The sequence below is a fragment of the Heterodontus francisci genome, chromosome 27, assembly GCF_036365525.1.
Source record: "Heterodontus francisci isolate sHetFra1 chromosome 27, sHetFra1.hap1, whole genome shotgun sequence".
Classification (NCBI taxonomy): Eukaryota; Metazoa; Chordata; class Chondrichthyes; order Heterodontiformes; family Heterodontidae; genus Heterodontus; species Heterodontus francisci.
The window spans coordinates 28,526,890-28,539,690 of record NC_090397.1 but is presented as its reverse complement, the minus strand read 5'-3'; the positions used below and the strand labels follow the sequence as shown (position 1 = coordinate 28,539,690).

Genomic DNA, 12,801 nt, shown 5'->3' with positions numbered 1-12,801 from the left:
AAAGACACAGATTTAAGATAATTGGCAAAAGTATCCAGTGGGGAGATGAAGAGAATATTTTTTGGACAGCGAGTTGGTACGATCTGGAATATAGTGCCTGAAAGGGTGGTGGAAACAGATTCGATTGTAACTTTCGAAAGAGAAGTGGATATATACTTAAAAAGGCAAGATTTGCAGGGCTACAGAGAAAGAGCAGAGAAGTGGGATGAATTTCAAAGAGCTCTTTCAAAGAGCCGGCACAGGCACGATGGTCCGAATGGCCTCCTGCTGGCTGTGCCATTTTATGATTCTATGTGAAGTACCCCACTCCTTGCAAAAGGGGCTGATGGGGCAGTTCCTTCACCTTTGCTGTGAGGGCCCTCTTACCCAGACCCTGCATAGTGCACCATTCTTTATGGCCTCTAGGGGCAGGCAGGTGCCATTGGGCTACAAAATAGAGAACCGTCCCACCCCTTACCCTGAAAGTCAATTGAGGTCAACAGCAAAGATTCCTGGTGGCAAAGTCCAGTATTTATGTTCACCCTCTATATCTAATTTTTTGAAAATAATTTTCGGACTATTAGGATTCTGCTTTTTAAAGTTACTATAAGAAAAATGAATTTTAGCGAGGTTCTTACCATTCCTTGCTGGCTGAATCCATCACCTCTGATATTATCAGTAGGAATACACCGGCTGGCATGCCCATAGCAGAAGCAGCTCCCTCGAACAACCATTTCATAGAGAGCGTAATAATACTTTTCATCAGGTCCGGCCTGCCTTCTCCGCAACCACGTATCTCCAAGTGTGTGAAGTTGAGTGAAATTTATCCGTAGATTGGTAAATGTTGTAAGCTCTGTGGAAGACGTGACAGAAATTAGATGTGTAGCAAAGTGTGAAAGAAACATTGGTGGTGAAACTGGCTGATTGTTTTTCCATTGACTGCAGTGAAAAATAAAATTGGGAGGGGTGTTTAAATTGGGTGCCCGATTCGCTATCACCCATTTTGTGCGAAGACCAATTTCACCCCCATTGTGCAGTCTGCCCTTGGTAGGTGAATCATTTGTTACTAAATACACATTCTCCAAAATTTGTAAAGTAACAAAAAAAAACACATCCAATTGATTCCACAAGAGTCTGTTGAAACTCCTCATCTGTACATTTAAAAACAAATCTGGGTCCCCTTTCTCTTATCATTGAATGGGATGGAATAACATTTAGCTTATTGTTACCAATATAGAGATTGTCATCCATTATTTGACCAGTAAGAACAATTGAACTTCAGGGAGAAGTGGTGTCTTCAGTCAGAAAACATTAATGGTGTTTGTACTGACTGAAAACCTTTGAGCGGAAATTTTGCAGCCCCCTTTTGCGCATTCTTTTGTAACCCTGGCAGTGGAATGGCTTCAAACTGGGATATGAGCGCTGAGCTTGCCCTTGAGATTCCGTTTAGCCCTGTGGGGACAGAGTGTCTGTCTGCATGTTCCAAACAAGACCATTGAACAGGAAGGTGGCAGGGACTCTCAGCCCTGAGATTTCCTGAATCTCCGACCAGGTGTACCAGGCCTCCAGATGCCAGTAGAAGTAACCGCCTGGGTGGTCTAGGCAGAGGATTATGGCCTGGGCCCCCAAAGATTTCAGGTTTAAACAAACAAATGAACATTATTTATAAAGCGTTCACCCCCACCTCCCTCCCCCAACCCTTGCAAAAGGGCTGGTGGGACAGCGTTCTCACCTTTGAAGGCCTATTACCTCTCTCCTAGACCCTGCACAGTGTACTTCTCGTTATTGCTTGTAGGGGCAGGCAGGTGCCAAGATACGGCCCTAGTACCGAGGGCACTGCCATTGGGCTACAAAACAGGGAACCTCCCAATACTCTGAACAGTCCATTCAGGTCAGGACCAGAGGTATTTGGTAACACATTCTGAAAGCTGTGTCGGGGTGCACTCCCCTGGAAATTTCCAGCCTCCTTTATTTACCAGTTATACCTGCAGGTTTTCTGTCAGTTTGATGCAGTTTATAGGCTGAATTTAGTGCGGCTGTTTGGAGTGGGAATATTGGCATTGGGGGGATGGAGAATCGCGTTGGAAGTGTCTGTCTGGAAATCTGGCGTCGTGACGCTGGTTCCGGATTTAGTCAGCAGCGGGAAAGCACCAAGGCAGCATTGCCGCCCTCACGCGATGGGAATGTAATTTAAATGGTGGACCACTTACTTTTAATACATTTCCATCTAATTCATCGTGATTCAATGGGGGGGCTTGGGATTAAGTGGATGGCGGGCGGGCCTCAAGTGCCTTTGGATTCCTGACCGTTAAAAGCTGACGGCACCAAGGTGAGGCCTCAATGCTGTGATAGGTTGGCAGCCATGTCCAGCACTGCATGGGGGAAGAGGTGGGTGTGAAGGCCACTGTCATCCTACAGTGCTGTGTGCTCTGCAAAGGTAGGGGGGGGCGAGTCAGGTTCTCGGGGGCTCTTTAAGGGGGGTTGGAGTCTTGGGTGCTTTGCAAGGGGGGTTTGGGTGCTCTGCAAGGTGGGGGCTTGTGTTTGGTGGCTATATCGGGTGAGTAAACTGTTGGGTGAGAGGGTTGGGTGCCCATACTGCTGGATGAGAGGATTGGCTAGCAGCAAGGGTGGGCACTGAGAGGCATCAGGGAGTCTGCCAGGAGAAGTAGCAAAATGTCAGCTGCTAAGCCGGGTCGTCTCTGCATCGACAGTGCTCTTGAGGCCCACTGGTCACCTGGCATGGGTCTCATACACCCTGTATTTTTGGGCCCCAATGGCATGATGCAGTGCCTCCAATGGAGGGAGGGCCAGGACGCAGCTGAACCCGACCGTGAAGCTCAATAACGAGAGCAGCAGTAGCCAGCCATGCCAAGAAGGACCCACCTGTGCCAGAGTGTGTACCAGACTCAACTCAGATACCTCCAAATGTCCGAGCGACATTGTCAGCAAAGCCTACAGCTCTCCAGGGTGGCCGTCACCAACATATGTGCTCTGCTATAGGACGATTTGTGTCCTATGGGATTTGGTGATCACCCAATGCCAGTGGCCCTGAAGATCACAGTAGCACTAAACTTTTATGCGTCTGGATCATTCCAAGGATCCAGTGGGGACATGTGCAGTGTCTCCCAGGCAGCAGCCCACTGCTGCATCAAGAAGGTGACCAATGCCTTGTTCAAGAGGGCTGGCAACTATGTGCGCTACCGGACCGTCCCTGGCAGTCAGGCTGAGAGGGCCATCGGATTTGAGGCCATTGCTGGATTCCCCTGGGTGCAAGGTGTGATAGATTGCACGCATGTGGCCATCAAGGCTCCAACGGACCTGCAAGCCACCTTCATCAAGGGCTTCCATTCAATCAATGTTCAACTGGTCTCTGACCACCAGAAGCATTTCCTGCAGGTGTGTGCCCCCTTCCTGGGAAGCAGCCACGACAGTCCCAGGTGTCACAGCTTTTCAGGCCCCCCGCTTACTTTCAGGGATGGATTATCAGGCACAAGGGCTACCCATTGAAGACTTGGCTACTCATGCCTGTGAGGAACTCCCACAATGCAGCAGAGGAGAGGCACAACACTTGCCACGGGTCCACCCGAGCGACCATCGACCAGGCCATTGGGCTGCTGAAGATGAGATTTTGTTGCTTAGATTGATCCATCAGAACCCTGCAGTATCGTGGTGGTCTGCTGTGGCCTGCACAATCTACCACTGCAGAGGGGGGAGGCCTTGCATGACAATGACATGACAAAGTGACACTCCTCCACTGACGAGGAGGATGCGGAGGAGGGAGATGAGCAGGCAGCACTGGGTGTTGAAGCCCTTGCACCGGAGGCCCGGTAGATTGAGCGATGTGCCAAGGAGACAAGAGACAATCTCATTTTTACCTGCTTCCAGCCACCATGATGGTCACTCAGAATAAAAACAATAAGGACTTGCCTAAATGCATACAGTCTGTGGCATCCTTTCTATTTGTGTTCTGTGCCTAGCGCACAGCTGAACCACGTGCTATTGCCCATGGGAGCTCGTATTCAAATGAGGGCTGTGCCTACATTGACAATCTACTAAGGGGGAAGGGTGAAGTCAGCAGCTCACAATTAATGCATGATAGAATAATCAATTTTACACAGTGAATTGCTTGAATAAAAGAACTTTATATGATGCAGCATATTTCAAATTTTGAACACCTGTGAGCCTAAATGATCTCTAGGTGGTTTTCTTTATACATTTGCGAGTGCTTCTATGAGGTGTGAACCCATCGCTTGCAACAGGGCTGGAGGCAGGCTGCTGATTGGACTGCCCCTTGGCCTGTGATGACTTAGATGGCCATCCTCTGGCTGCCTGAAGCCTGGAGGGCCCCAGTTGCCTGAGAGTTTCCTGCACTGGCGCAGGACTCTCCTCGGGCGTCACAACTGCTGGAGCTGAGCTAATGGCGGAGGGGCTGAGGAGAGGTTGCCCTGAGGGGAGCCCCAGCTGTGGAGGTCAGCTTCTCCTCCTCCCTTTCAAGGCTCACTTGAACCTCTCTGCTGGCCAGAGAAGGATGAAGACCTGGGGAAGACTCCAGACGCCTCGTCCTTCTCTCGACTTGCCACTGCTGCGTCGAGCTCATGGCCAAGGCGATGGTGTGCAGGTCCAGGCGCATTGGTGGGATTTGGCTCTCCTTGAGGGTCGCCAACCTCTCGATGGATGAAGCCATGCACTCACATGCTTGAGACATGGTAGCACTCATGGCATGGATGGACTCCTCCATTGTTCGTTCATGGCTGTGCATTGCCATAGGGATCTCCACCAGATGTTGCCTTACCCCTCTCTGCAACTCCAGCATGCCCTGTGCTGTCAAAACCAGAGATTTGCCATCAGCCTGGGGCTCAGCATGGGCCTGACCACCCATAGTCTTCCGACTGTCAGAGCCCTCATCTGTTTCAGTCTCAGCCAGCTGCTGGGCATGTGTGCAGTGCTCTCACCAGCTTGACCCTGATCCTACACCCTAGCGGAAACCCACTGAGGTGAAAGTATCTGCACTGTGGATGGTGCAGGTGAGTCATGTGACAGTGCATCTTCGGACTGCTCCTCCTCCTCAGAGGTTGACGGCTGTCCCCCTTCTGCTTGAGTCTCCTGCGAATGCTGACCTGCATGAGAGAACATAAATATGTGTGGTTTCGACTGTGCAGATCGTCACACCAACCATACGTGATATGGGTCTCCAGAAGTGATCTGCATATTGATGGCATGCAATCCTCATTCTCTTGCTCGGAAACTCCAGTCTCTCCATCTGATTTTAGTGGCCGCCCTGCTTTGATGCCAATTCTAATGCCTCTTATCTGCTATTGAAAGAGATCGATGATCTGGGATCCTTCTGCCAGTCCAGGCTGTTTCCCTCCTGTTATGGGCCTTCTTGTCCTGTAAGTGGAAAAAAGGAGATTGTCATACTTCAAAGGGAGATCTACCTGACAGTTCTGCTACCATCAGCCCCTCGTCCCCTACTGGGGTATCCTATATAGCTCATGCTCCCATCTGTTCTCGGGGGAGTTATTCGGGGTGAGCCGTGAAAGAAGGTGGCCTGATTCATCCTGTGTAGCCATTTGCGATCAATAAAAACGACAGAGGTGTGGAGCACTCAGCTTGGCAGAACGTAGGAGGTCGTTGACCCTCTTGCAGCACTGAACCCAGTGCCAGGCGGGTGACCCCACTACTGCTGACTTCCTCAGCGATCTGCATCCGGGCTTGCTTGGTCAGGTGAGAGGACCTCCCGCCTTTTCCTTTCGCCTGGAGAAGTATTTGGAAGGAGGCATCACTAAACTGTGGGGCCACCCTGTGACTTGTCTCTGCCATCCTGTGGGGTCCACCTTGGGGGCCGAGGAGATGGGGAGTGGGGGTGGGGGGGGGGTCCTCCAGAGATACTGCAACACTGGTGTGAGTTGTGATGAGGTAGCAGCAAATGAGCGCAAGGAAGCAATGGAAACAGGGCTGGCAGGGCTTTAAATATGGTGCCAGCACCTGCTCCAGAGTCATCTGATGCCCTATTCAGCATCTTGCATCCTGCCCTCTACATGTAATTAGCCAGGCCCTGTGCCTCCATTATGGAAAGTGGCCGCCCGCCATGTGATCACTGAGGGCTAGCCACCCACATGACTAGCAGGAACGGCACACACTTCCAGGTCTGCCCCCAGGACCCATGGCGGACTCACTAAATTCAGCCTGTGTCTGACCAACACAGGAGCTGTTGCCTTACTCCAGCTTAAGGCACCTGATTTCAGCTTAGTAAATATATCAGAAGAAGTGGGAGGTCACCGCAAGGAATGTAGTTTTGCACAGAAAATCACCTTTTTACGCACTTAATATAAATGTGCATACCTCGTATCTCGGGATGGTATGGATCATAGATTTGGAAATGTGGGTCCAGTGCTTTTAGAACAACCTGCACACAAATGTTTTAAATAAAATTCTCTTAAACCAGCAAACTTTTCCATTAATATATACTGTAACATTAAATATTTATAAAAGATCAATTATTAAATATTTTCATTAATTATTCATGGTCATTGCTGTAAATCACCGAAAGGCTGTATCACATTGACATGGGACTGTTTTATCGGTATGCAGATTGATGTTAACACATATGCAAATCATTTTAAGATGATTTTAGAGTGTCACAAGACTGCAGCATTTTGAGAGATGCTGCTAACTTTGTGAACAATAGAATAGATTTGGTAAGTCACATTAAGATTGTATCCAGTTTAGATCCATGAATTTCTAACAATGACCTACTTACATAATTAACAAGCACCCATGTGTGTGCTAACAGTTGGGTTACTGGTATTGAAAATGTGGTAAATTAATTTTGACATCATACCTCTCCACCTGTCGAAGGTTCAAGGTCAGAGTATTTTGAATCACATATTACATCAGCTACTTTCTGTGCTGGTCCAGCAGGGATATTTGGGAAGAGGTGTGCACAATCATATGCAAAGTATCGCAGCACTTTCCACGTTTGACCATAATCTGATGATCTCTCTACTAACATTGCAGCTGGACGGAATGTCTGCAGGTGAGAAAACAGCAGGTTAATCAGACTATTTCACTGAGTGGATATGTAAGTTGATTCATTGTGCCGCCCAATCGCCATGAACCTGGACCCCTCCCTCTGGCCTCTCAACCTTTCTAGATCTTTTCATTGAGAACTGTTGGTGTAACATTGGCCATCTCAATCTCTCTGCTCCCCTCACTCACTCTAACCTCCCTCTGAACTTGCAGCCCTCTGGTCCAACCCTAATATTGTCATTCAACCTGCTGGCAAGGGTGGCACTGTTGTTGATGAACTGAGTTCTACGTAAAGCAGGCTGAACACCACCTCTCTGACACCTCCTCCTATCTCCCTTGGACCATGACCCCACCAACAAACATCAAGCCCTTTCCAAGATTGTCACTGACCTCATCTCCTTTGGAGATCTTTCCTCCACGGTCTCCAACCTACAGACTGCTCTACCTCATTCCTAAGATCCACAAACAGGACTGCCCTGGTGGATGCATCATTTTGGCCTATTCATGCTGCACTGAACTGATTTCTTCTCATCTTTACTCTACTTCTTTTCCCTTTGTTCAGTCTCTTTGCATTTGTATCCCAACTCTTCCAACACCCTCTGCCACTTTAACAGCCCTAACCTTCTTTTCTCTGTGGACGTTCAACCTCTCTACACTTCCATTCCCAAGAGGACGGTCTGAGAGCCCACCGTTTCTTCCTTGAACGGATGCCCAATCAGTCCCCATCCACCACCACCCTCCTCCACAGGCTGAACTTGTTCTCACATTGAATAACTTCTCCTTTGACTCCCCTCACTTCCTCTAAATAAAAGTATGGGTCCTAGCTATCCCTGCCTTTTTATGGAATATATGGAACATCCTTTGTTCCAGCCCTACTCAGGTTCCCTCCCTCATCTCTTTTTCTGGTACATTGATAGTTGAATCAGCACCACTTCCTGCTCTTGTCTATACTGAAAAATGTCATCAACTTAGCTTCAAATTTTTACCCTTCCCTCACCTTCACATAGTCCATCTCCAAACATCCCTTCCCTTCCTCAACTTCTCTGTCTCCATTTCTGGGGTTAGGCTATTGATCAATATTCACTGTAAACCCACTGATTCCCACAGCTACCATGACTGCACTTCTTCCCATTCTATTTCCTGCAAGGACTCTATTCCATTCTCCCAGTTTCTTCATCTCTGCCGCATCTGTTCTGACGATGCCACCTTCCATACCAATGCTTCCGATATTTCTTTTTCCTCAACTGAGAGTTTCCCTCCACTGTGATTGGCAGGCCCCTCGACCGTGTCCCTTTCATTTGTTGCACTTCTGCTTTCACTCCATCCCCTCCCTCCAGAACCGCAATCAGCTTCCCCGTGTCCCCACCTTCCATCCAACTACCTCCACATTCAAATGTTCATCCTCTGCCATCTCCAGTGTGATGCCACCACCAAGCACTTCTTGCCCTCCCTTCCCCTTTCAGCATTTCAGAGGGATTGTTCCCTCTGTTGCACCCTAATCTGCTCCTCAATCACCCCCACACCCCCTCATCTTCCCAATTCACCTACCCATGCAAGCAAAGTTGATGCAACACCTGCCATTTTATGTCCTCTCTTCCCACTGGACAGGGCTCCAAACACTCCCTTCAGGTAAAGCAGCGATTTATTTGTACTTGCTCCAATTTAGTATACTGTATTCACTGCTCAGGATGTAGTCTCCTTTACATTGCTTCCAGTCTCCTGTCATTTTAATTTTCCACACACTCCTTCTCTGACCTCTCTGTCCTTGGCGTTGTACACTGTTCCAATGAAGTTCAACATAAGCTCCTGGAACTGCACCTCAGCTTTCAATTAAGCATTTTACAGACTTTTGGACTCATCATTGAATTCAAAAATTTCAGATCATAGCCTCCGCCCCCATTTTTTCAGACTGCAGCCATTGGTGATGATTTTGCTGTTCGCATTTAGACCTCCTCTTTGGTTTCGTTACCTGTCCCATCACCATCTCCTTTAGCCTTGCAAAATCATCCCTTTTGTTATTTAATCTCTCCTGCCTTCTACCCTATCACAGAACTTCACCATCTTCTCCCTTTCCCTGCTTGAGTACTTGCTTAACACCTGTTACATCACTAATTTTTTCCAGTTTTCTGAAAGATCATTGACCTGAAACATTGGTCTGGAGTTTCCTGGTTGGGTCACAACCTCAATTCTGGGTCGGGAACTCGGAAATGGCCATGGCGGTACATCGGGTGTGATCTTCCCGGAGGCGGCCAATTAAGAAGCCACCTCCAGTAGCCCTGTCCAATTAGGGCTGGTGGGTAGACCAGGGGAGTGGGAGGCCCAATCAGAGGGCCCGCAGCGAAATCTGGCCTGCAGCCCACCAGGAGGTGTAGACATTGCTGAGGCAGGTAGGCGAGTGTAAGAGCACATCAACATGGATGCACTCTCTGACGCTTCTGCAAATGTTAGATTGAAGGTCGGGCCATCGGTGTGGAGGGGGGAATCTCTCAGCAGGACTGATGTTGACCTTGGTTCCTTTATTGGGGCTAGGAGGCTGCCTCTGGTGAGCTGGTGGACTTTGCACACAGCAGGGGGCCACTCTGATGACAGCAAGATCCTGTTCCATCAGAAAATGGCCCCAAATTGGACTCTCAAGTAGCATAATTGACTGCCCGCCTCATTGAAGTGGGGAACTGTCCTGACACAGATTTCCCCTATTTTCCCAGCCACCAACCACCTCCCCACCCCACCCCTCCCCCCACCCCACCTCCAACCCTGTCTCCATGGGTCCGGGAAAATTCAGCCCATTAACTCTGTTTCTCTCTCCACTGATGCTTCCTGACCTGCTGAATGTTTCCAGCATTTTCTTTTTTTAACTCCCCATTAACCTGCTCTTAACAACTCACTGGGGATTGAAATGAATACAGTGGGATTTCAATGAACCATTTAACATTGGAATTGCAAAAAGTGGCATCAGTTTAAGAATGTTCTGTGAGATTGAACTTCTCTCAACGATTCCTCCTCACCTGGTAACAGAGGAATGTTATAGAGCTGCATGCAGGAGGGTGACTGGTAATGAACTACTGTCGTCAGTACACTGATAATTAGTGGCAACAAGTTCAGAGAAGTTTCACTTAAAGCCTTGGCACACCTCAGGAATGATTTTTTAGTCTCAGCTGGATCGCAAAGGGGAATAACTTACCAAGATAAAATAAAAAGCAGAACCATTTGAACAAGAATCATGTTTCAAATGGAATAGTTATCAGATACACATTTTCTTGCTCTTGTAGTGGATGTAAAATGTACAACCACATTTCTTCCCCAAATGTTAGTAACCTGACTCTCCATGCCCCACAATTAGAAGGAAATAGGGGAGAAGAGCATCAGTCAATAATGTGAGAGCACAAGTGCAGTAATTCCATGATTCTATTCTCGCAGCAAACTTGGGTTGGAGATAAGGATCAAACATTGTAAACCCATGTGGACCATGGCTCCACATTAGAACCACAGAATCACGGCTAATATGTCTTGAGGAGTTTAATTTCTGTTACATCAGTGATGCTACGGTTAGTCCTTTTGAGTTGATTATATTGTACATTTATACGACAGATGCCAGTCTCAGATTAGTATCTGTAGGGCACAATGCACAGCAAAGCAGAGCAGAGTTTCTCTGCCACCCTGTATCTCACGCTGACCTCAGTAACAAAAGAGCATTGTGCATGAGGGCTAGGATGTGAGCACCCCTTCACTCTCACCTAACATAAAACAATTTAACAAGTTTTCTGGTGGCTTAACAGATTCCCTGTAACACGTCTTCAATGTGGCTTTGCACTAGTTGAGAGCCATACTACACCCAGTGCAAAGGCCAAGCCATGTTAGAACTACCTAGTAGAGGAGGTCACAACTATTTCATTGTAGTGTGCTGGCGAGTGAGATGGCCTCCCAAGCTGCACTTCCACTTTCATGTTGACGGACACCTGAAGCTGCATTGCCAAAGTGGGACTGATGAAGAATCATTATGGATGGAATTCATCAAACTACCCATTCAGCAAAATGTCCCAATTCATTGCAATTGTCACCAGAGATGGAGGGATTGGCCACGCCTTGACAAATTCCTAAAGTTGGGTGTCCTGCTCAGACATGGAGTATTCAGCATAACTTCATATTATTCTAGGACTGTTGAAGAAGAAGAAACTTGTATTTATTTATTTTGAGATACAGCAGTGAAACAGGCCCTTCGGCCCATCGAGTCTGGGCTGACCAACAACCACCCATTTATACTAACCCTACAGTAATCCCATATTCCCTACCACCTACCTACACTAGGGACAATTTACAATGACCAATTTACCTATACCTGCCAGTCTTTGGCTGTGGGAGGAAACCGGAGCACCCGGCAAAAACCCACACAGGCAGCACCCAGAATCAAACCTGGGTCCCTGGAGCTGTGAGGCTGCGGTGCTAACCACTGCGCCACTGCGTCTCTTGATAAATATTAGGGGGCTCATGCAAAAAGAAACCCTGCAGAAGGCAGGCCAGCCTTAGTGTAAATGAATAAACATCCGTTAACATAATCAGAGTGCTTGCCTTTACCAATGGCTTATTACATGCATAAGAACTAAAAAGAAAACTTGAAAATATTACCTTGAAGGAAAGAATAAGATGACTGAACTGAAAAAGTGTTTCCAGATCCAGTCGAATGCTGACACGGTGCATACCTACAGCAACAAAGAAGTGCATTGTAATTCAGAAAACATGACAGGTTGCAGATTGTTGATCTGTATAGACAAGATTAATAGACAAGGAAATTACAGCTGGCAAGAATAACCATGAATGCTTAACATGTTTGTTTAACTGACATTCTTCTGTCAGTTACTTTAACAGGAGTATTAACTTGTTTACTTTAACATTTTCTAGACATCTCCCCTCCCCTCTCTGAGTCCACTCTGGCACTTTGCTGATTCTTTTCCATTCCACCCAGTTGATAGAGGCGGTCTTCCCTGTTCTCCGCTCTCCTAGTTCACAGCAGCAGGTTTTTCGATTCTTTTTTCTTCTCACACTTCATGGAGGTTCTTTTCCCATTTTCTCTTTCGCTCTGTCCTGGTATATATTTGCACTGTTCTTCCATGTTCTCCCCCTCACCCCTGCTTGAAACGGCTGATCCAGGGGATTGAAACCAGGTCCACATTATGGCCAGGATTTCATGAATTCACAATAGCTTCATGTGATCAGAAATTCTCACCCACGGCGTGGACCAGTTTTCAATCTGAAGAGCAGCAGATTCGAGTCAGGGTGAGAGGGAGAGTGGGAACCAATGCTAATTTTTACTTTGTAAACACACAGTCATTAAGTCTGAAATGCTGACTGTGTTAAATAGCCATATATGAAGTTAGCGTGGATGTAGTAGGGACTCCACTTAACTTATTAACTGTGAAAAGCTACTATCAATTCCAATTTCTAACTATACTGGAAGTTTCAAAACATTTTGGGCCAAGTTTTATTTATTCCTAGGATGTGGACATCACTGGGTTGGCAGTTACTGGCCACACCTAGTTGTCCTGAGATGGTCGAATACCTTTTCCTTGAAATGCTGTAGTCCTATTCTTTGTAGTGGTTTGATCTATCTGAGTGGAATTTCTAGGCCACTTCAGGAAGTTAAAAGTCAAACACATGGGTGTGGGACGGGAGTCACACATCAGCCAGAGTTTGTAAGAGTGACATGTTTCCTTCCTTAAGGGGAATTAATGAACTCTTTGGACGTTTATGGGCAAAATCCATCAGCATTTGTGTTACTAAATTTTTTAAAACTGAATT

General features: G+C 47.3%; 1 protein-coding gene and 1 long non-coding RNA gene across 4 annotated transcripts in view; one reads left to right on the top strand and one right to left on the bottom strand.

Annotated features, from left to right (window-relative positions):
* Positions 1–12,801, bottom strand: part of LOC137384718 (laminin subunit beta-4-like) — a 148,924-nt gene that overhangs the window by 96,009 nt on the left and 40,114 nt on the right. Inside the window, exons 5-8 of the mRNA XM_068059036.1 lie at positions 11,632–11,705; positions 6,821–7,009; positions 6,322–6,385; positions 618–832 (exon numbers count right to left, since the gene is read on the bottom strand). Coding sequence (XP_067915137.1) covers positions 618–832; positions 6,322–6,385; positions 6,821–7,009; positions 11,632–11,705 — 542 coding nt within the window. The remainder of the gene's footprint in view (positions 1–617; positions 833–6,321; positions 6,386–6,820; positions 7,010–11,631; positions 11,706–12,801) is intronic.
* LOC137384719 (uncharacterized) overlaps positions 1–12,801 on the top strand; it is an 81,709-nt gene that overhangs the window by 32,202 nt on the left and 36,706 nt on the right. The window lies entirely within an intron of this gene.